Source organism: Phocoena sinus, chromosome 8 (assembly GCF_008692025.1).
Source record: "Phocoena sinus isolate mPhoSin1 chromosome 8, mPhoSin1.pri, whole genome shotgun sequence".
NCBI classification, from domain to species: Eukaryota; Metazoa; Chordata; class Mammalia; order Artiodactyla; family Phocoenidae; genus Phocoena; species Phocoena sinus.
Genome location: NC_045770.1, coordinates 100206891 through 100230831, shown reverse-complemented (window position 1 = coordinate 100230831; position 23941 = coordinate 100206891). Strand labels below are relative to the sequence as shown.

The 23941-nt window shown below is 54.8% G+C and overlaps 1 protein-coding gene across 3 annotated transcripts in view; it reads left to right on the top strand.

Annotated features, from left to right (window-relative positions):
- The window catches only part of VPS37C (VPS37C subunit of ESCRT-I), a 29843-nt gene extending 9105 nt beyond the window's left edge, over window positions 1–20738 (top strand). For all 3 annotated transcript variants that reach the window (XM_032641397.1, XM_032641399.1, XM_032641398.1), the window contains 4 exons: window positions 12407–12505; window positions 15541–15712; window positions 16457–16539; window positions 17345–20738. In XM_032641397.1, the coding sequence (XP_032497288.1) occupies window positions 12413–12505; window positions 15541–15712; window positions 16457–16539; window positions 17345–18034 (1038 nt within the window). In that variant the 5' untranslated portion in view covers window positions 12407–12412 and the 3' untranslated portion in view covers window positions 18035–20738. The remainder of the gene's footprint in view (window positions 1–12406; window positions 12506–15540; window positions 15713–16456; window positions 16540–17344) is intronic.
- Window positions 20739–23941: the final 3203 nt, after the last annotated feature.

Here is a 23941-nt window from a genome sequence, read left to right as displayed (position 1 = left end):
GATGAGATTCATGACCCTTTATTGAGCCCAGCCTGAGAGCCGGACGTTAGACTTCCTGGGCACTAACTCATTTCATCCTTATAAACGTCCTCTGTTACTGACGAGACCGACGTATGGAGAGATTAACTAAGCTGCCTCTGCCCTTTCTTGCTTCGTCTCCCAAAGACTCGTCCTGCCCTGTGCTCTGTGAGTACACGTCGCATTTACTACGCAGAGCCCTCCTTCCCTCCCCCTTTGCCCTGCTGGTGAGGCATCACTGCTGGAGGAGGGGGGCTTGGGCAGGGGTTGGGGCGGGGAGTGTTGGGATTAGCAGGGGTGAGGGGTTAGGGCAGTGATTTTCCAGCTGCCTTCTGGCAAGTTGCCTCGGGGGGCCCCCTTGAGGTCAAGGGGAAGACTGAGGTCAAGGGGAAGACTGAGGTCAAGGGAGAGTAGGGCTCTCCCCCTACCCCTTCGCCCAGAGCATGGCCTCTGTGATCTCTTCCGTGCGCTGGGGGTTTGAAAAAGTTTCGGAAAACAACAGGAGTGGGCACACCAGGCAAGTGGGAAAAGAGGATGGCGGCGGCACGTCCTGACAGCATGGCAGGCTGTGCTTAGATGGCTCCCAGCTGGAGGGTCAGTGTGGGGGGAGATAAGCAGAAGAGGGAGGGAGGGAGGGAGGGAAGAGATGGCTAGCTTCAGGGAAGGTTGGAGGGAGTTGGAAGCAGTGTTTTAAAGAAAATGAATCCAGAGGTGCCTGGCATATTAGAGGTGGGAAGACCCATTTGGAGTTTGTGGAAGGGCCGGGATGGATGCACCTAAAAGACATTGGAACAACGACTAGATAAAACCTGGTGGTGGACGTCAGAGGTGAGGAAGATGGCCTGGAGAGTTAGAAGTTAGGGTGAGAAGCTGGAGGATGCTGATGGAAGTGGAGGTTGGGAGGGGAGTCTAGTCTGAGGAGAAAAAAGTCTAGTTTGATGGGAGTGCCCCCTGCACTTGGCCCAGTAAACGGCTCATCATTCCTGGGTCTTCTCACCTGGGGGCCTGCCTCTGGGAGAAGAGGTGTCAGACGGAGTTATTCAGTGAACGCAAGGAGGATTCGCTCATGTAAATATCAATGTAAAGATGATACTTTCCTTCCAAAAACCTTGTCCTGAGAGATTGTACATCCCTCCTGTAGATGGGCCCCCTTTATATTTGTGGACCTTTGTTCAGATTGGTCTGGAGCCCATTTCAGAAAGCCACACCCTCTGCTTCCTTCTGGGACCTGCTCTTTCAGAGTCCTCCCCCACGAGCCTAACTGGGTGCCTGGCAGGGTTTTCAGGCAGCATTTTACCACAGTAAGTTTTATAAAGGTGTGAGAATGTATGAATTGATGCTACCTAGCGCTTGCTTGGTGGTTTTCCTAGCACCTCCAGAAGGTTTCATGTTTATTTCTTGTTAAGTCCTCATAACCAGCCCATGAGGTTGAGGTTGGTAGAGATAGTCCCATTCTACCAATCAGAAGCAGAATTAGGAGGCTGAATAACTTGCCCAAGGTCATGTAGCTAGTAAAAGGTCAAGCTGGGGTTTGAATCCAGAATATTGGACTCTCAAGCCCTGAACTCTTTCCACTGCTTTTCACACTGTCTTAACTGTTCAGCATTGGGGGCTATGGAGGGAGCTCTGACTCCCAACCCCAGAAATTCCTTAGAAAGAATGAAAACTAAAGAAGTCTCCCTTCTGGAGCATACGCACCAACTTTTCAGATTGTTGGGGCAGATTAATTCGACGGTGTTTTGGGCCAGGTGAGAAGCGCATGATGGTTTGCTTTTATCAACTCCTGTGGGAAGTTAGGTGACTGAAGGCCTGGTTACTTGATTGTGTGGCTGGAATCATCCTGGGAAAAGAAAAATAGATCAGGTCAACACGTATTTCCTCATTACAATAGATCAGGTCAACACGTATTTCCTCATTACAATAGATCAGGTCAACACGTATTTCCTCATTACGCAGCAGGCTTAGAAAGGTTTCTGAGGCAACCACAGGTGTTTCTGACAAGAGGGGTGGGATGGGGCCAGTTCTGTATAACGTGTGCAGATTGAACTGTGCAGGTTGCTATGGTAACAGCTTCTTATGCTACCGTAGGGAGACGTGGGAAACTTATAAGAAACCAAAGGCCTTTGCAACTCTCCTTGCAGTGTGATTTCAGGCTTGAAGTAGCTGGCAAGGAAAGGTTGGCTGGTAACTGAGAGGAGGGGAGTAACTGGAGCCAGTGCTTTAGCTCCTGGTGGAGTCAGGAAAATGGAAGCGCCTGGCTCAGTCACAGTTCTGTGTCATGGTTCAGAGGTAGCGGTCATTTTGCTTGACTCAATATTGAGCCCCGGGGGTGTCAGGAGTCGCCTCTAATCATGGGATTGCCCCCCCCTCCAGGAGGCAGAATAATTAATACTTGCTTAGGGCGCAGGAGCTTGCAAAGCTCTCTCAGGGCCATTTGCTCGTCCCAGACACACATGCGATCCCCAAGGTGGGATTATCATCATGGTGCCCATTTTCCTGATGAGGAAACTGAAGTTAAGGGACTTGATCAAGGTCACACAGCTAAAAAGCTGAGGAGCCAAACGCAAACCCAGGGCGTCAGTCCTCAAATTCTGTGCGTTTCTACTCTGTACCCAGCCAGGAGAGCTGGCACTAATTGTTTAGGCAGAAGCAAGGGACAAGGGGCGCTGCAAGGCATCTCTAGGACTGGCACACCTTAACTCTGATCTGAGCACCCTCACACTTAGAAAATGCTGCATTTTGCTTTCAGTCTTTACTTTCTTCTCTTTTTTTCTTTCTGAGTTTATCCTTGCATAGGATCTGATATCAGTTGAAACTATTTGTTGTTGAGCTGAACAGTCCCGGGGTAGATCCCTGTTGAGCAAGAGCCGTCAGTACCTTGCTTTCTTTTCCACCTGTTGAGGTCAGATCTGGGGGGCTGTCCTGAGGTGAGCGCTCGCCAGCATCCTCTCCCCACCGGGACATTCTGCAGCCTCCCCCTCGGGGAGTGGTGAGGAATGGCACGGCTCTGGCCTGGATCCACTAGGGGTAGTATAGTCGCCTCTGGGCCTCACTATCTTCCACTAGATCGTGTTCGCCGTGTCCGAGGTATGTGGAGCTCGATTTCATCAAGATAGGGTAGTGGAAAGAAGTCGAGGCCAAGAGACGCAAGCAGCAGGGGCCGGTGGCTGGAGACTTTGCGTCCCCTCCCAGCGGCGTGTGGCTTCCCAAGGCCCAGGGGCTGCACCTGGAAACTGCCTCCTTGGTTCTGGCTGGCGCTGCTCTAGCTATGTCAGGCCCCGCACAGTGCTCTGTGACAGAAGGTGGGCTCCAGGACACCTGAGAAATGTCTGTCACCTCCCCCCTCCCCCCACCCCTCCTGTAGAATCTCTCCTCCTCGCATGTGTCTCTCCTGGAGGGTATGGTGTTGATTTCAGGTGACAAACCACAGCCCACCCTGTGTTTGTTACAACTTTGAATTGGTTACTGAAATGTAAAAGTGGGGCGATGTCGCAGGGATCTGGATTTCTAGCCTCCCTTGGAGACCCGGCAGGTCTGGCAACGCTGGACCCCCCTCCTACCTGCAGGAGGTGCCTGAGCTGGGCTGGAGCCCGTGCTTTCAGGAGACACGGTGTCTGACATGCCTGCCTGGCCTGTGTAGGCATCTGGGTTTGTGACCTCTGTGGAGGTGAAAGCTGCAGAGGAGACAAAAGAAAGGTAGGAAGGAAGGAAGAAAGAAAAGAAACAAGAAGAGAAAGAAGGAAAGAAAGAAGGAAAGGAAAAGAAAAGGAAATGGGAGGGAAATCTCAAAAAGAGGGGATATGTGTCTATGTATAACTGATTCGCTTTGCTGTACAGCAGAAACTAACAACATTGTAAAGCAACTATACGGCAGTAAAAATTAATAAAAAAAAAAAAAGAAAAGCAAGTTTTTTCCCCAGGGGTTGTTAGTGAGGAAACGGTGATGCATTTTCTCTTCTTGGTGGAGGGAACGCAGATTAACACCTGCTCGTTTCCCACCTCGTCCCGGTCTCATCTCCTTAGAGTGGGAGTTGTCGTCTCTATACCTGTGCATGCCGTGCAGCTGCCTCCCCTTCTCAGCTGTCCTCACCCCGTCTCCGGCCTTGAGCATCTGCAGTAGCTCCCACGACAGCCCGGCTGTCACCTGCCCCCGACCTTCTGATTCCTGTCCCAGCACGAATGGCTCCAGCGATGAGGACCTGTGGGCTTCTCACGCCCCCAGCCCTCAGCGCTGACCCCCTCCCCACTTCTCACTCTACTCTCACCTGGATTCACCATGATTTGTTGTGAAGTGTTTCATTTTTTGAAACCAGACTGAGTTCCTAGAGAGCTAGCATCAGTTTTTACATAAGGCTGTGTCTGGCACATAGTCAGAAGCCAGTAAATACTTATTTCCATCCCTCTGCTCCTATTTATCCTTCCTCCCTTTATCTGGGGCCTTGTCCTGTTCTTGGTATATAGTAATTGCTCATTAAATGTCTATTCAGTGAAGCAGGAAGAAATGAATGAAGGCTGAAACAGTAGAAGCAGCCCCATCCTCATGTCCCTGTGTCTCGCCCACCAGCTGACTGGCTTGTTCTCTCCCTGCCTCTGGCTGTTTTTCTGCAAGCATTACCCTGCGCTATCTGTGTGCCGGCCTCTGCCGGGCCCTGGAAATACAAAGGTGAACGAGAATTCTCCTTGCCTTCAAGGGGCTTGCCTCTCCTCACTTCAACTCTTCTCCCCTGGGGCAGACCTCGGGTACCACCTGAGAAGTACCTATCATCCTCCTGGACACCGTGGTAACTGGGAGGAGATCTAGCTCAGGGCCTGAGTGCCCAGGGCTAAGGTCGTTGGACTTGTCAGGCCTCCAGAAACAAAAGTGTATGGACTCTGTGTCCCTAAATAACTTCGCAGTAACCCCCCAGTTCTCTATACTTGGTGGCATCCCTGGGGGTCGTGGCCACTTTTAGAAGCTCTGGTTTGGATTTTTTTCTGCCACCTTGGATGATCCAGAAGCAGAACACTGACGGCAACAGATGCCCAGACTTTGGGGGCACCTGCTTTATGGGCCTTGGGCAGAATATTGTCCTGTTCTCACCGCCCCCAGCCCCCCAACCTGTTTTTCAAATTATGAGAAGTGCTTGTTGCTCTCAGCCTCAGGCCTCATCCTTGGGTGACCCAGGATCAGGTGGTGTCTGTGAACTTCTGAAAGAAAGGCACCGGTAACTTCCAGGGGTGGACAGTGCTGTGATAAATCTTGTAAGATGGAACTTGCCCGCTCCTCGGGCCTGAGATGTTGTCAGCGGGCACAGATGTGAGCCTCCTCCACCCGGGAGGCAGGCACCGAGGAGGGCCCAGGTGATCCGTGACTTGCACGGGCTTGTAATCTCTGCATCTTGGATGACCTTATAACTAAACTCTACCCTCATCGCTCCCCTGTGTCGTTTGTGAAATCAAAATACCGGAGATGGGAAGGGACACTGGCCTCCGGTTGTTCGACCCCAACAGTTTGTAGGACCTTGGGCAATACAGCCGTTTATAGGACCTTGGGCAATACCCTTACTGTTTCTCTCTGGCTTTCATTTCATCTCTGAAGTAGGGGTGATTATGCCCTGTGTTCACTTTACTTACTAGGCTGATTATATAAATTAATGGGAGAGTTTGCAAAGAGGGCTTTGAGCTGTGGGACCATCAGGGTCCCATTTGACAAGTAAGGAAAATTGAGTGGGGCACATTTGGGTGCGGGATCCTGAGCACACCTATTCCAGAAGAAATGGGGACGGGTGGCTCTTCCACATGCCAGCAGCCTCTCGTGGAGCGGTGTGAGTGGAGGCGGCTGGGTGGGCAGAGCCTGGTGGAAGGAGCAGTGGCCGGGTCAGGGCTCCTAGCTCTGGTGTCCCCTCTCTTGTCTCCATAGGCAAGTTACATGCCACTCTACCTTAATTTCACCAACTGTGAAATGGGCATCGTAGAATTGAGAGGGATGTTGAGTTAGAAACCAGAAAAGGTGGAATAAGAAGAAAAGCACTACAGCCCACGTCCCACTATGGCTGAGTACATTTCACCTGAAAACTTGCTATATGGAAAGAGGTCCGCTTCCAGTAGTATCGAGGACTTCGGAATATGCAGGCTGACCTCGAGAGTTCATTCTAATGACCTGCATGAAATGAAGGTATTTCATACCTGAAGTTCTTGAGGCATTTCAAACATGCATGGCCTGCTTTGAAGTCTGCAATGAAAGGGAATTGACACAGGAGAGAGGCTTTTTATGACCACAGGGCTGAGATGGCCTTTCTTCTTTTTGTATTTGAGAGTAGCGCTCTTTCCCAATCAGGGAATGGCAGAGATAGTCATCCCCGAAGGGTGAGGAATGCCAGGTTCAAGGCTTTGGCGCATACCAGCAGAATGGAATCCTCTTCCCTGGCCAGGGAGCCTGATCCAGGGAGATGGTGGTCTAATTAGCGGAGCTGTGGGCTTCATTCCTTGCCCTTTTGGGGTGAGTTCTCACTGTCTAAAAGACACATGGTTGTCCGGATCACCAGGTAGATAGATGTTTCAGGGATTTTTGCCGCGAGGAGTTTATTTTTTTCTAAGCGACAGTTCGTTTCTTTTCTTCCTTCTTTTTTTTTTAAAAAAATATGTATTTATTTATTTTTTGGCTGTGTCGGGTCTTCGTTGCGGCTCGTGGGATCTTTCATTGTGGTGCACGGGCTTAGTTGCCCCGCAGCATGTGGGATCTTAGTTCCCGGACCAGGGATCGAGCTGTCCTCCCCTGCATTGCAAGACCGATTCTTAACCACTGGACCACCAGGGAAGTCCCACCACGAGAAGTTTAAAGCCATCAAACAGAGCCAGGTGTGGAGCTTCAGCTGGCAGAGGAACGCTATCATTTGGGCCGGTGGTTGGAGGGGAAGGCATCTCAGGGGGCCGTGTGTAGTGGTACAGGGGGTCACACGCTTCAGGACACCCTGGAATCACCTGGGGTGCTCCCTTGCTTATTTATTTCTTGATTGGCCACTGTTCTTTATTGAACACAGGAAAACCTCCTTTCTTGCTAAATATCTACAGTGACTTATTACCAGACTTTGATGAGTTACATCCTTGCCTCTGCTCCTGTCCTTGTGGAAGCAGCAGCCTCACACAGGTTTCAGCAACATCAGGGACTTTGTGTGACCTTGGACTCTCAGGCCCAGGGGGAAGGCTTGGCAGCTTTGTCTTCACAGACTCACCTGCGGACACCCACATGCACTGCAAGTTCAAGAAGGATGGACGTGCACACGGGACACACAGAGGCATCAGTACTACCCTTTGGTCAGCCCCATTAGTACAACAGTTCAGGATGTTGTAAAATACTTGAAAGTTTTATAAAGATTTTTTTTGGTGACTTTAATCAAAACATTTCCCTTTTGCGGGGGCGGGGGGGAAGTGGCTTGTGAGGGCAAGCCCGTCTGGGAAGCCAGGCCCCTCAGGGGGGCTGCAGGGTGGGTCCTACATCAGCACCTCCTGTGCAGTCAGATGAGCTCCCTGGGCCTTCTGGGCTGAGAGGCCCAGCGTAGAGCCCCTTGGCCTCTCCCTGCCACGGCCGGCATGCAGCGCGGCTCGCCTGGTCTGCTCGAAGCCTGACATGGCGGGTGTGCTCGTCGTATGGATCTCCCTGTGCAGGTGGCAGAGCTTTGGCTGTCCTCTCCAGACTGTAGCCCCCACGTTCTGCTGGTCAGTGTGGACACTGTGGTGGCGCTCAATGTCAGGCCGTAGGCACCTGAAGGGTAGTGAGTGTGGGGTCCTGGCGGAGACTTGGTAGAAACGGCGCAGGGGGATTGAGCCCCCGATTCTCATCCTGCCTCTGCGGGGACTCGTTGACAAATCCCTTCCTCTCCGGGATCTCTGCTTTTCCTCTGTCAGATGAGGCTACACCCGCCTGAGTGCCCTCAGAGAGGAAGGGGCAAGAGGATGACAGATGCTAAGCTAGCTGGACACAGGTAGCTCAGTAAAAAGGAAAACTGCATTAAAAATTAAATTAGTTAAATTATTATGCGGAGTGAAATAAGTCAGGCAGAGAAAGGCAAGTACTGTATGATTTCACTTATATGTGGAATCTAAAAAACAAATGAACAGGCACAGCAAAACGGAAACAGAGACACAGGTACGGAGAACAAACAGGTGGTTACCAGAGGCGGGGTGTGTTGCGGGGAGGAGAGAAATAGGTGGGGAGACTAAGAGGTACAGACTTGCAGTTGCAAAATAAATGAGTCAACGAGTATCAGATGTACAGTGTGGGGAATATAGTCAATAACTAAGTAATATCTTTGTATGGTGACTGAGTGTAACTAGACTTACCTGTTGATCTTTTTGAAATGCACGGAAATGAATTACTATGTTGTGTAATAGGACTAACAGTGTTGTAGGTCAGTTATATTCAAAAACAAACAAACATACAAATAAACTCATAGAAAAAGAGATTCGTGGTTACTAGAGGCAGGGGGTGGGGAGGGGGAATTGAATGAAGGCAGACACAAAGCACAGACTTCCCATTATAAGATAAGTAAGTACTAGGGATGATAAATAGATCATGATAAATATAATTTATAACAATTTTATAGATTTTTACTTATAAAAATGTAATTTATAATAGAGGCAACATAAGTATAATTAGCACTGTATGTTATATATGAAAGTTGTTGAGAGAAAATTCTAAGAGTTCTCATCACACACAAAAATTTTTTTCCTATTTTTAAAATTTTATATCTGTAGGAGGTGATGGATGGTCATCATTTCACGATGTATGTAAGTCAAATCATTACGCTGTACACCTTAAACTTATACAGTGCTGTGTGTCAATTATATCTCAATAAAACTGGAAAGAAAGGAAGGAAGGAAGGAAGGTGAGAAGCTTCCCGGACTAGTTAAGGCACTGCCAATTCCTGGCCTGGTGACCTTGGGCACCTCTCAGGGCCTCGTCTGTGAGGTTGGATAATAGCGAGACTCACTGTGTAACGTGGGTTTGAGGGTCCTGGTAATGGCAAAGACCTACGTAGTGCTCACTGCGTTCCAGGTACTGCCGTTTCACAGGTGGAGAAACTGAGGCACAAACAGATTAAATAACACACCTAGAAAGTGGCAGAACCAGGCTTCAAATCCAGGCAGTCTGGCCCCAGAGTCCATTCCCCTAACAGCCAGGCCAGTGGTTCTCAAAGTGTGTTCCAGGGACCCCTGGGGGGGTATCTCTGAGACCCTGTCTGGCCACCTATGAGGTCAGAACAGTTTCCACAACCAAAGACGTTATTTTCCTTTTTACTCTCTTTCTCAAATGAGTACAAGGGGAGTTTTCAGAGGGTTCACGACACGACATCCTTCTGATGGCTAGTGTGTGTGCTTTCATATTGTGTTTTAAAAATCTCTCACTTTGAATTTCGATACATATAGTAATAGCTAAAATCCACAGAAATGAAAACTCTTTGGGGTCCTCCGTAATGTTAGGAGTGACAGGTGTCCTGAGACCAAAAGGTGTGCCATTGGCTCTTGAGGCCGCGCTGCCTTAAAGGTGGTCTCATCGAGCATGGATGTGGTAAATGGTTGGGGAGAGTTGGGGCCCGTTCTGGGGAACTGCGGCTCTACGTGGGGCTCTCCCACTGGGTGTGTGGTGGGCACGTCTGGACCTCCTGGGGCCCTCGCGGATGGCACTGTTGACGGTGCCGTTTGTGTGCGGCCAGCCAGCTGCCCACCCTGGAGCTTCCATCCTCAGTCCAGGGGTGTCTCTGTGCTCAGCCCTGACTGTGGGAAGGAGCAGACACTGTTCTGTGGCAGATCCCGCTCTGGGTGGAGCCAGGATGGGTGCCGTTGAGGCCCAGCAAGTTTGGGCTGTGTTAGAGGCCTCAGTAACAAATCAGTGACTTCTGTGGTGTTGGAGCCTTTTGCCAGCATTGTTCTAGGCTAGGCCTCACGCTGGCCAGAGCTTTGCCTGTGTCGACCGTGGCACGAGCCCATTTTACAGATGAGGAGGCTGAGGCTCAGGGTGGGTCCACTGTGCAGGGCCCCACAATGGCAAGTGGCAGGGCCCAGGACTCAGATGAGGTGAGTCTGATCGAGTCCAGGCCCCTGATGTTCCAGATCTTCAGGATGTTTCTCCGTTCCTCCTGCGTGTCCAACTCGTGGTGGACTCGCTGGGTTTGCAGTGTTAATAGGGTGGGCCTCCCCATTTCTGCTCCTTCCCCAGGCCCCTGCGGTCTGCTGTGCCTCTGACCCAACCTTTAGCCCAAGGGTTTTGGGAGCAGCAGAGTGAGGTGTAGACGGAGTGCAGAATTTTGACTCTGCCATTTGTAACCTTTCTGATCCCCACCTGCCAGTGGGACGGTGCTGCCCCCTCGCAGAAGCAGGAGAGACAGCGCGTGTAAAACTCACGCTGCCGATGCTCCATAACCAGTGGCCTCCGTTTCACATGACGAGCAACGAGCTGTCGTCTTTCTCAGAATCTGGCCCCGGATCAGCTGCATCAGCATCTCTGGGAGAGCTTCTGGATTTCTGGGCCCGACTCTGGCCTACGACACAGGGCTCTGAGGGTGGGGCCGGGGCGCCTGCATTCTCAGCGAGTGTCCCCCCAGGTTTAGGTGCCCATCGAAGCCTGGCATTCCTTGTCTTGGAGGTTGGGGGGCGACATTCAGCCCTCAGTAGGTAACAGAAAGTGGGGGTGGCCCTGTTTGGGTAGCTCTTTATCAGTAGGGTGACCATGGAATTTGTTGTCTAAACCACGACACTTTTTATTTTTTGGCCATGCTGTGTGGTAGGTGGGATCTTAGTTCCCCAACCAGAGATTGAACTCACACCCCCAGCAGTGGAAGCGAGGAGTCTTAACCACTGGACCACCAGGGAAGTCCTGGGACACTTTTGAGCGTGAAAAGGGGCACCTTTTATAGCTACACCGGGACATGAGGGGTAAACCTGGACCTTCCTGACAAATGGGGTCGTGTGGTCTCTGTTTATTGGTTTCTCCTTTATCTTTCTGCCACCCTGGGAGATGCCTTCCCTTACTAGTCCAGACGAGGAAGCAGGCCTGGAGCTCACCTCTGGCTGCACAGTCATAACCCTGGGCCTCGATTCCATGGTGGCCCCTCGGCCCAGTCGTCACTCCCGCTGAGCCCTGGCGCCAGGGGTGGGGACTCTGGGTTTCTGTAGTGTTGGCATCTTCGGAAGATTGACAGAGCCTCTGTGATGAGAAATGAGGACTATAAGGCGCACATCTAGAAAAGATAAAAACAGATGAAAGGGGAGGATCCTGTCAGCAGAAGGGAAGTGAGTCCTGGTGCTTCCTCTTCTCGCTGGGGCTCCATCCTGGGGCCTGCTTGTGACCCCTGTGTCACACAGACATCAGTTGATGTTCCTCTGGGCAGAGCGACAGGGAGAGGACCGCTGAAACCAGGTCTTCTGTCAAAGCAGGCGTCCCATTCAGGTCGGTCGATTTCATTTCCTTCTGGTGGCTGTAGGGCCAACTTGGTGGTGATTTTTTTGTCCTTCTCTGACAAGGGCACGCATGTGACAGTCTGGTTTTTTAAAAATAAATTTATTTATTTATTTTTGGCTGCATCGGGTCTTCATTGCTGCGCGCGGGCCTTTCTCTAGTTGTGGCGAGCGGGGGCTACTCTTTGTTGCGGTGCACGGGCTTCTCATTGCCGTGGCTTCTCTTGTCGCGGAGCACGGGCTCTAGGTGTCCAGGCTCAGTAGTTGTGGCGTGCGGGCTTAGTTGCTCCGCGGCATGTGGGATCTTCCCGGACCAGGGTTCGAACCCGTGTCCCCTGCGTTGGCAGGCGGATTCTTAACCACTGCGCCACCAGGGAAGTCCTGAGAGTCTGTTTTTGTGGCACGTGGAGTGGATGGCTGTTGCAGAGAATGCTTGAGGGGAACCCAAGGTGGTTGGTGCTAAACATAACCGGCAGGGAGGCTCCTGAGCCTGTGATGTTAAAGCCAGCAAAGCCCCCACGTGGAGGGTGGTGTATTTAGGATTCAGGCAGAAATGGACACCTCCCAGAGTGTGTGCTGGCATCAGGGCTCACAGGCGGCCTTGGGCCAAGTTTAGTCTCTGTCCCTGGCTGTCAGCCTCCCTCCTCCTGCCTCTCCTGTCTGCTCCTTGGGGAGCTTCATCTGGCACTGCCAGGAATCATGGTTTTGCCTCTGACTGCCCAGTGCCTCCATGTAGCCTGCTGTTCATGGTCTGGGTGGAGAAGCAGCTTCTCGGTCTCCCTGGGGACGGGGGTGGTTGGGGGGCTGGACTCTGACCCTCCTTGGTCCTCCCCGTGGACTGGAGGCATCGTTGGGAAACTCCAGTTGGTCCTTTGACAGACGATGAATATGAGCTTGGGGGTCCCTTGCCCCTGAGCAGTCCGTTCCTCACTTCAGTGTCGTTCTGTGCTCCCAGGGAAAGATGGAGACCCTGAAAGACAAGACCCTGGAGGAGCTGGAGGAGATGCAGAATGACCCGGCGGCCATCGAGCGGCTGGCCCAAGACTTCCCTGAGGTAGAGGAGGGCTGTCATGGGGCCAAGGATAGCAGATGGGACTGAGGCCCTTCTCTTTTAATTTAATTTTATTAATTTTTATTGGAGTATAGTTTTTACAATGCTTTACAATGTTGTGTTAGTTTCTGCTATACAGCAAAGTGAATCAGCTATACATAGACATATATCCCATCTTTTTTGGATTTCCTTCCTGTTTAGGTCACCACAAAGCATTGAGTAGAATTCCCTGTGATATACAGTAGGTTCTCATTAGTTATCTTTTTTTTTTTTTTTTTTTGCGGTATGCGGGCCTCTCACTGTTGCGGCCTCTCCCGTTGCGGAGCACAGGCTCCGGACGTGCAGGCTCAGCGGCCATGGCTCACGGGCCCAGCCGCTCCACGGCATGTGGGATCCTCCCGGACCGGGGCACAAACCCGTGTCCCCTGCATCGGCAGGCGGACTCTCAACCACTGCGCCACCAGGAAAGCCCCTAGTTATCTATTTTATACATAGTGGTGTGTATACGTCAGTCCCAGTCTCCCAATTCGTCCCAGCCCTGAGGCCCTTCTTAAGGACACTGGCTTGTTGGGGGTTTGGGCTGAGTTTATCTGCCTGTTCTGTGGCCTTCACCCTGGCCAGGCAGAGGAGCCCCTGAGGTCTCAGTCTAGTTCCTGGGCCCTCTGGGAGTTCCGGGGGTGCAGTGCCAGGAAGTCCAGGGCCCCCGCGCCAGGTCTGGCGCCTGGTGCCTTCCGGGACCCGCATGCCTCAGGAGCCCCCACACTGTTGCTCCAGCCTGGATTTGGAGGTGGTTTCTAAAAGCACTGGTACCGTTTTGTAACCGCCTGGCCTGGCCCTGCGTCTGCAGGAGGAGCCGTTCTGGGCCTGGGATTAGTCTCATCTCCTGTTTAATCCCTTCCCTATCATAACAGACACCGAACCATCTCAGTTCCTAATCGTGGTCCTCACGGGAATAAAACAACCCTTCTGAACGTGCAGAGCTTTACACTTTATAAAGGGCTCTCCCTGCCCTTTCCGGCGCCTTGACCCCGTGACTCCCCTGCGAGGTCAGAAAGGTCAGGTGACCAGATGTGGCCGCAGAGCTGGACGTGCCTACGATCCAGCCTGTCCGTGGCTCTGCACGCTGCCGCCTCCGCCCCCGATGCGTGGGAGACACGGACACAAATAATGCCAAGCTCGTTGGTTGGCCTTTGGAATGTGTTTCCATTTTTGCTGATGACAAGGGAAAAATGAAGGAGGGCAAGCTCCCTAGACTTTCAAAACCCCTTGGGCTAGGTTCCTAGCACGGGCTATAAGATGGTAATTGAGTCACCATGGGATTGTGAGGGGAGATGGGAGCTCTTTGAGTTTGGGGTGTGGACTTTGCTCAGAGAAAAGAGTAGGGGACCTCTCTCCATGTGGAAGAGTGTGAATATCGGGGTCTTCTGGTGGGGTGCTTGAACTGTCTTATTGACTGATCAGGGGCTTCCTAGTGAACCCCTAATGGAGAAAGATTTGGGGGAGGCTCTGGGGAAAGGGGGCAGAAACGGGTAGGACCAGGTTTAGGGGAAGATGACACTGCATAGATTTACTGGTTAAGATCCAGGGAAAAGGCAGTGGAGGTATACAGAGGACATGTCCACTGAGGATCTGGGGCCCCGTCAGGGGCAGCTGAGCAGAGGGCTTCAGGCCCCCCGCTCTGTGTCAGACACATAAGAAAAGAAAAGCTCTCCCGGCTGATGAAAGTGAGACTGGAACTCCGCAGTGCGGGCGTCCCTGAGTCAGGGTGCTTGCTCAGTGGTTCCAGAGGGTATTGGTGACAGCAAGGCAGACAACCCAGGAGTGGGGGCAGACCTGAGCGGCCGTGGCCAGGCCCCATGACTTCTGGTAGCCGTGGCGTCTCTCTTTCCAGTCTGGAGCGGGGGAGAAGGCTCCAGGCCCACCACAGAGCGCAGCGCTCGAGGCCCTGTGGCTGGGGACCGGCAGGATGGCAGCCCCCGGAAGCCCCCTCCTCCAGGACGCCCATGGCCTTCCTGCATCTGACTGGGGACAAGCCAGTCAGGCTTGGCTCGCCATGTGCCGACCGTGGTGGAGAAGCTGCCCAGTGGCTCCCGCGTGGAAGCTGGTCTTGCCAAGCTGTGCCCTGAGCCCTGCTGTGGGTGCTGGTGCCACTGGTGCTGCTGGCGTCCCCATTCCCTCAGGGGTGTGGGTCTGACTCTCTGCCCTCCTGTCAGTAAAGAGGACTCCCTGACAAATAGACAGGGCTTCAGGTGAGAGCAGGTCTGGGAAGGGTTCCCGAGGCTGCCGCCTCGCCGGCTGGTGACAATAAAGGACCTGGACGAGGGGAGAGTGCTACTCAGCTTGGGGGTGTGCTTTCAGTGGGGCACATCCAGGTGCAAAGGTTGGCATCAGAGCCTCGGGCGCCGTGGGTTGCCTGTGCTGGTGGGAGTCCTCAGCTGGTCCTGGGGACTCCCCTGCGGTTCTTGGGGGCCTCTGTGTTAGCTCATCTGAGCAGCTTCTCTGTAGGACACACCAGTGGAGGAGGCAGGGACAGGTCCCTCTGGAGTCGGTGTCACGGGCTGGCCCTGGCGTTCTCACTCCTCACACTAACTTTATTTGGGGGCTTCGTTGCGTGTCTGGCCTGTGGTCAGGTCTGGGCCACATCAGTGCACCTCAGAGGAGGTCTTTTGACTCTGAATCCCGGGGGCAGGTGGTTGGGACTTGGTCCCTTCCCTCCTAGGAAGGCTCTGACTTTCTCTGCCCCCCTCCCTGGAGCTCTGCACAGCCTACGGGGGTGGGGGGGGGGGTCTCCTCCCACTCGTCTCGTGGCCCTTCGCATGCATCCACCATGTAGGCTGTGGGGTTAAGGATTCGGTGAGGTGTCTGGTTTGGAGTGCTTTGCTTAGAGTTGGAGCCTGGGTCCGTCTGACTCTAGCTGGGGGCTGAGTGTTGCCCGGCCCCGCCATGGTGAGTGACGGGTCCTGGAAACCCCAGGTCCAGCCCCCTGCGAGCTGAGTGGTGGTGTGGCGGGTCTCATGGTTAAGTGTCCTGCTCTGTAGGTCCAGGACCTGCAGCTGGAGCGGGAAATGGCACTGGCCACCAACCGGAGCCTGGCCGAGCAGAACCTGGAGTTCCAGGGTCCCCTGGAGATCAGCCGCTCGAACCTCTCGGACAAGTACCAGGAGCTCCGGAAGCTGGTGGAGCGGTGCCAGGAGCAGAAGGCAAAGCTGGGTGAGCGACCGGCCCCGGGAGTGTTCGCTGGGGGCGCCTCTGTCCACTCAGGGTCCCCATTCCTGGTGGGGCTGGGGGAGCTGCTGGAGTCACGTGGAAGGGCAGATTCCATCTCCCTCCCCAGGACAGGAAGGGGCCAGCAGTTACTGTGGGTCACCATGTCCCCAGCCCTGGCTCAGTGCTTTAACAGCCATCTAAGGGTAGGTACTGTCGTCATTCTCATGTCATAGATGAGAGGAGTGAGGCTCGGAGATGCAGGAACGTGGCTAGGGCTCCACAGCTACGTAGAGGCGGAGTTGGGATTTGAATCCAGAGAGCATGTGTCCGGGGCTGCTGCTGGCCACTCAGCCAGCCCCGCTCTGGTGATTTGTGGAGCTGGTCCGGGCTCTCTGTGTTCCAACCTGCTGTCTGTGAAGGTGAGGGGCTGTCTTGGTCCTGAAGGTGGGGGACTTCACGCTCAGGCAGATGAAGTAACTCCCTGAGAGGAAGAACAGGATTGGGGGGTTGGGGGGGGAGGCTCCAAAGCCTGAGGTCTCTTGCTTCCTGGGCTGGCGTGGAGGGGCTCAGCTGAGCTCCTTTCTGCTCAGGAAGGGAACCGACCAAAAGGGGCTCTGCCGCGGACCCCAGGGCGTTGGCTGGGCCCCCAGCACACAGGACCCTCAGAGAGCCTTGCAGAAACCTTGGCCGCCACCACGGAATCCAGAGGCACTTTTGAAATGTCAACCTTTCTGCCCTTCCTTGCAGAGAAATTTTCTTCAGCACTGCAGCTAGGGGCCTTGCTGGACCTTCTGCAGGTAGAAAGCATGAAGATTGAAGAAGAGTCTGAGGTGAGATGGCTGTTGACACCCCCTCTTCCTTGAACAGTTGCCCCTGCAGCAGGAGCCCTGGTCCTGAGCACCAGTGTCCGCAGGGCGTGGGGCCAGGGCTTTAGTCACGGCAGCGGTGAATGGCACCTCCACCGGAGTCCCAGTGGAGGCCCTTTGGGGTGCAGAGAACAGGAACCCAACATCACTGGCTGAAGCAGAAATGGGCGACAGACAGCACAGCTGCGGGGCAGCTGGCAGGCCTGGGTGGGAGGGCAGTGCAGTAGGAGCCCTCCAGGGCTGAAGCCAGGCCCCCAGCCCCTCCCCACTCCTGGGGCTGCCGGGTCTCTCTCTTCTGCTTCCCTCTGGGCCTCTCTTCACTCTCTGTGGGCAGACTGGCTCTCTCCACATGTCCATGCTCTGGGTGGAAGATGCTCCCAGGTCCCACAGCCCCTGGGCTGGGCTGGGCTGTGCTAGTGACCAGGGGGCCAGTGTCCATGTGGCCAGTTGACACACCGTGTAGCAGCTGCTGTGAGCCTGGCACGATGCCGGGGTGGGGACGGCGGTGTCCATGACAGGTGGTCCCCGCCCGCTGGGGGCTGATGTCCTGGTGAGGGAGACAGAATAAATAAACACACGCTTGTATAATATATCAGCAGTGAGAAGGGCCATAGAGAGAAATTCCCAAAGCGGGGGGTGGGCCAGAGAAGACAGGCGGCTCCTGAGCCTGGCTGGGGTGGGAGGGCCGCAGCTGACCTCTGACCCGGGGGTATTCAGGTGGCCTCGATCCCGGCAGACCCCTGTTGCCACTGGAGCTTATGTCTTCCAGGCCATGGCTGAGAAGTTCCTGGAGGGCGAGGTGCCCTTGGACACGTTTCTGGAGGACTTCTCCTCCCTGAGGATGCTGTCCCATCTGCGCCGGGTTCGCGTGGAGAAGCTCCAGGATGTGATGAGGAAGCCCAGGGCCTCCCTGGAGCTGGCTGGGGACGCCCCTCCTCCCCGCCCGCCTCCCCCATCTCTCCCGGGCCCCCAGGCGACGCCCCCTGTCGCCGAAGATCAGCAGGCTCCGGAGGCCCCTCCCTACCCGTTGCCCTACGGCCCCTCTCCAGGCTTGCCCGTGGGCCCCACCGCCCAAGGGGCGCTCCCGCCGGCCCCGTTCCCTGTGGTGTCCCAGCCCTCTTTTGCCTACAGCGGTCCTTTGGGTCCCCCGTACCCGTCAGCCCAGCCAGGACCCAGGGCTGCCGCGGGCTACTCCTGGTCCCCACAGAGGAGCACGCCACCCCGGCCGGCCTATCCTGTGGCCCCCACTTGTGCCTCCGGCCCTGGGTACCCCATGGCGGGGGGCCGGGTCCCCGGTCCTGGTTATCCTCAACAGCCCCCCTACCTCTCAACAGGAGGAAAACCTCCGTACCCCACGCAGCCCCAGCCCTCAGGCCCCCTTCAGTCGCCCTATCCCCCTGGGCCTGCCCCTCCCTATGGGTTTCCACTGCCTCAGGGTCCTGCCTGGCCTGGGTATTAGGCGCGGTCCTGGCCCTTGGCCCTTCCCTACTTCCACCTGTACCACAACCTTTGCCCCCCCCACCCCCGCCCCCGCCGAGATTCGAGGGTCAACTGGAAGTGGAGTTGGCTCCCCGTGGACTTGTGTCATGCGTGGGGGCCTGGAGGGACCTGGCTGGGAGCACACAGGCCTGGCAAGGCCCCGGGCAGTGTGACTGGCTTGGCTGTGCCGGACGGCCCCAGTGCTTGCTGGCCTCCTGGGGGAAGGGTGCGCCTGCTTTCGGTGACTGCCTTTGGCTTTCCTGGTTCTCACCAGGCAGGGCGTTCGGTCCTCTCTGTGGGCTGCTCACCCGCTCCCTCTCCTCTGGGATTTGGCACGTTCGACCGAGGTACCCACACTAAGGGATGCAGCTCTCTGAGCGTCTTGGGTCCATTCAAGGATGGCCTGCCCCACGCACCATGGCAGGGTTGGATCAGGGAGAGAGAACAGAGTTAGGAAAAACACTTAATGATTTTTAAGTCACGCAAAACCATAATTGAACTCCGACAGGCTGATGTCAGTTGAGCCTGTCCTGTGTGCTGGTTTGAACGACAGCAGCCGAGCCAGTGCAGTGAGCGGGCCGGAGATCGTGGAGGCGGACCCCAGCCCTTGCTCGCCCTGGTTGGAGGATCTGGGGGCTGCCTCGGACCGTCTGGCTGGAGGAGGCCCAGGAGACTGCGGCCACTTCGGGAGCTCATTTAGGAGTGGAGAGCCGAGTCACCTCCCCGGCCACCTCTCTTGTCTGGCGTCCCCTGCTTCCGGTTGACTTCTGAGGCCCACCCCGTCCGTCTGCTCCCTTAGTGCCTTGAGTCTCGCTCACAGCAGCCCTCACTTCATCCCCTTCCTTTGGCTGCCTGATGTAACTCTTCCCCAGCCCCAAAAGCCCTCCTGAGAGAGACATCAAAAGATACCCTAACAGTTTCTTCCCACGTGGTGCTTTGTAAAACTCCATCACTGCATCAGAGTCATTTCTTTGCATCTCCCTCGTCTTCAGAACGTACAGGGCAGGGATTGTGACTCTGAGCCACATGCAGCCCCCAGCACGTTGGGGATTTTCAGCACATTCGGTAATAAAAATGACAATAGACCAAAGGGGGGTGTGATGAGCAAAGCATTACCTTGGTTGCTGCAGATGTGAACCGGGTCTCAAGGGCAGACTCTGGAGCTGCTATCTGTTAGGAAGTCATATGTGCCTTGAATTGTCCACTAAAGTACCCAGCATCTGGTGGGCCTGGGGTGCTGGGGGCCAACGAGGAAACTCGACCTTCTGGTGCCTGCCCCCCTCCCCGGCCTGCGTGCCATCAGTGGGTGCGTGCGACGAGATGCTCGATTAGCCCTGTCGGTCCCTGACCAGCTGTGCTTGCTTCTCATAAGTTATTTGTACAGAGAGATCACTAAGGGACTCTGTTGGTTCGAGTGCTTCTGAACTGGATGGGCGATCGCTGGTGTGCTTGTGTCATATAATTAGTTGCCATAATAAACTTCGATGAGTTAAAGGTGTTGTGGTTCCGGTGAACTTGGGAAGTGAAGACGTGGCTGCCAGCGGGGGGCATTGATTTTGTCGACTGAAAGAAAAATGCACAACGTAAGACTCGTGGATTTCAGTTTTATTTGGAGACCTTACTGCAGACTACCGCCTGGGGAACAACCTCTCAGTAGCTCTGAGAAACTGCTCCAAGGAGTTAGGGGGAGAAGCCAGTATAGACACGATTTCGGCTAAGGAATAGGTGCAATCAGGCACCTCTAGGTGTCACCCTAGAGTCGTTTCAGCTCTTCTACGTGTCCCCGTGTCTCCCTCTGGCAGTCTCAAACCACTCTGGGCACACAGAGAGAGCCCTGGATGTGTGGGTCCCTGGATGAGCTAGTTTTTAAAATTAATGCGTGGGTTTCCCTATGGGATTGCTGCACGGTATGAGGATTCGCTTTCATCGCTTCCGTAAATTTCTGAGTTGCCTGAGAAAGTCGTAACTGGCCGGTAAGAGCCTTGTCCGTTTTTGGAGCCGAAAGCTCTCATCTGGTATCTTCGCTTTTGTCCTGACAAACCCTGTCAAATTGCCAATTTGATGAAAGACGTCGGGCTGGCCTCCTACCTAATCACCCAGTCAGAGCCTTCCCGGTGTCTTTCAACCGGATAGTTATTCTGAGTGTCTTTCAACCGAGCGCTTTCTCTGTATCTTTCAACTGAGAAGTCAGGTACCTTTTTTATCTACTACCGAATGGAACTCAGGATCGCCAACCAAGATGGGAGCTCTGAGACTCAGGAGAGACTCACCCAGTCGTCTGGACTCACTGAGGAGGCAGAAGGCACGAGGGGCCTCCGTTGGTACCAGGGCTCCAGGTGATTGGAGAGTTCAGGTGGAGAGAAGTCTGCTCTGGGTCCCTCTGTGGTCACCAAAACTGTCAACTGAAAGAAAAACACACAGTGCAAGAGCTGTGGGTTTCAGTTTTATTGAGGGACCTTACTATATATGGACTATTGCCCAGGAAACAGCCACTCGGTAGCTCTGAGAAGCCAGCATAGATACAATTTTGGCTAGAGAGAATATGCAGTCAGGCACGCACCTTGGTTAAAAATGACCCTGCTAGTCGCGAGGATCAGACATCTCAGGTGATGATTTTAGTGCTTTTCTGTGTATGCGTGGGAAGGTGCAAGAGTCTGGGTGCATTAAAGTTTTTTCCGGAGGTATCTCTATCTCAGGGGCTTGTTTTTCCAAAGCACAAGTGCCTTTTTGTTTTTTCATCCCGACTGCATTTCAGGGTGCACTGTCGGTCAGCGACTGCACTGGCTAATGACTTAATCCTTGTAGAACTGGATGGTGGGCAGCGTTCTTTGTTTTGCGATTTCTTCTGTAGCCTTCGGGCCTCTTTGGTTCATGTTCACAAAGCCCCATCTTTCTGAATATTGTTTCTGGAGCTGCTGCCCTCCCCTGCCCCTTCACCCCCGGGGCGTGGCTCTTACAGCATTTCCCTTTCCACTTTTGCCCCGTTTTTTTTTTTCCATCTGAGGCATTTTCGCACTGGAGCCTGCACATTTGCCCCGTCCTGGGTGGAGAGCTTGGGCGGTGCGAGGCCACAGAGCCCCACTAGCGGGCATGAGAGCCTCAGCGGAGCACAGACAGGGCCCCATTCTTGCCACCTGCTGGGCTGACCGGACTGTCAGCTTGTCCACGAAGGACCCCCAGCTTGGGTTCGAATCTTCGCATCCAGTTTCTAAAGGCCAGATGGAGGGGCGGCAGGCTGCTAAACTGGCTGTGGAGCCAAGCGGTTTTCTGCCTTACCCAGCCTGCCTCCCTCTCCAGCTCCCGCTGAGCTCAGCTGCTCATCGTGAGGCCTGGGAGGGCGTCCTGTTCTTTCAGCAGGAAGGGCAGCTTCAGGGGAGTCAGGAGACCAGGTTTCTAATGGACCCCTGAGTCAGCCCTTCTGTTTCCTTCCCAGCAAGGTGACGAGGGCAGGCTGCCTGTGGATGATGCCCAGAGATGCTGAGAATCTCCAGCGTTGAATGCTCAGCGGGGCTGCACCTTGTATTAACCTTTGATGTGCATCCTCTCAGCAGCCCTTCAACCCCCAAGTTTAAACAAGTGGAGGAGACTGCAGGCGGGTAGTTCAGCGGGTCACTCAGCCTGGGGGGGGGGACAACCCTTGCACCTGCTGTGATCTGGCTGCAGGGGATCCTCTGAGACGCCACTGTGGGACCAGAAATCGTCAGGCTTCAGGAGGCCACGGTCCTGAGAAAAGCTTGGGTGATCTGTGCTGCGAATCCCCCTGGACTCCGGTCAGAGGGTTACTGCCCTTGGCCGCCTCCTGAACTCTGACCTTGCCTTGCAAGCGTATCAGGGACTGAGAACGCGGGACACCAGGGAGAGCTAGGAGACCCCTGGGCTTTGTAGGAAGAAGCTGAAAATCTCAGGGCTGGGGGAGGGGGCACAATCAAGTTGGTGCTTTGCGTTGGTCCCAGAGTGGTGGTCGGGGGTACCAGGGGCCGAAGAGAGGAAGCAGCACCTTCTAAGCAGCTCGGCGGAGAGCTGCTCTAGCTGGTCACTCAGGGCGTGCCACCCCTGCTGCTCTCGCCTCTCTCTCCCCAGGCCCTCCCCACCCCTTCCTCCCTGTCCTGCACCCGCCACATGAAATCACTGGGCGTCCTCTGCCAGATCGCAGCGGGCTACTTCTTTTTTATTTTTTTTTTGCGGTACGCGGGCCTCTCACCGCCGTGGCCTCTCCCGCCGCGGAGCACAGGCTCTGGACGCGCAGGCTCAGCGGCCATGGCTCACGGGCCCAGCCGCTCCGCGGCACGTGGGATCCTCCCAGGCCGGGCACGAACCCGCGTCCCCTGCATCGGCAGACGGACTCTCAACCACTGCGCCACCAGGGAAGCCCCCGCGGTGGGCTTCTTGCTGCCGTGGGGGCTGCACGGGGACAGACCCTAAGTGTCAAGTTCAGAGCCTCGCAGAGATTCCTAGCGCGGTGAGAAGGACACTTAGCTGCGGCGAGGCTGTTTGAAATGCCCTTTCAGTGCCACTCGGTACTCCCAGACCCTAGCGGCGTGACAGGTTTGAAGCTAGAGCCGGTCCTTGGTAGTGCGCGTGAGCTTTCCTTTTGGGGTCCCCAGTTTCCTTAACATGCGGAGAACGTGCTAGAATCAGGTTGCCCGTGAGGGTCAGGTAGGCAACGATTTAGGGGAGTAGGCCGGGGCAGATGAGTGCTGCCCTCTCTGGCCGAGGTAGAGGGTGTATCCTCTGCTCTGCTCTGGGCTGGGGGTGGAGGGGTTGGGGGCCGCAGGCTGGAACGTGGTCCCCGGGTGGGCCCAGGTCACAGTAGGGCATCCTCTGTGGCTGAGGGAGACCGTGCAGTTGCTTATCAGAGGAGCGGTGCCGACCAGCGGCCTGTGGGCTGTGTCAGCCCACCGAGGCTGGAACTTGACAAAGGTGCTTCCGAGGCTGAGGTAGTTCCTATTCAGTTGCTTAACCAAACATCTCTTTGGAAATGCATCACCCAAGCCCACCACCACTTGCAAAACAGTTTTGTAGAGAGACTTTCTACTCAACGCAGCTCTTTTTGTGGGGTGGTGTGTTTTTAAGTAGGTCATGGTGGCTGTGAGGCCACTGAATGGTGGCCAGACTAGAGATTAAAGAGCTTTTATCCGGAAAGGGGCTGGTGAGAGACATTTGGTGCCTCGGGCCCTTTGCCCCTCCCTGAGAGCCGCCTCCCAGTTCCCTTTTGAGGAGCCCCTTCAGTATAGGAATCTCTGCCACGTGACTCCTGGTACCCAGGAGACTAGGTGTCCCTGTTTCCGGATTCCCTGTGTGGTCAGGGGCAGAGCCACACCCCGGGCTCTCTCGGGACAGAGTCCCGAGCAGGGGGTGGGTGAGAGGTCGGTTGGAGGGTGTCAGTGGGGGCAGAGGGCTGGCCAGGCTCTTCTGGCATGCTTGTGCCACTCAGCTCCCGATTCTGTGAGCACCCCGCCTTCATCCCCACCATATCCTTCTAGGAACTTCCTTTTGCTCTTCCAGAGTTGCTTCTGTGGCTTGGACCATTGATATCTCCTGGTGGATATGGGGCCAAATCGAGTGGAGAAAGGCCCCAGCCCCGAGATGTCTTCTCAGGGCCCAGTGAGGCCCGGCCAGTCCTCTCCCTTCACTAGACCCTTAAGTTCCGAGTCAGATGTCCTCCTCTGGCTCGTCGTTAAGGAAACGCAGGCACTGCAGGATTAGGTATGTGTCTAGGCTTGCTGGGGGGTCGAGGGGACTATTCCAGTTAAGGGAGTTACTTAACCCACAGGAATGTTCAGTCCTGTCCTCTTACTCTCACGTTAGAAGGTTAACTGATTGGCTGAAACGACTTGAGCTTTGGACTTTTAACAGCTGTGTGAACCCAAATCCCAAATCGGCTAGG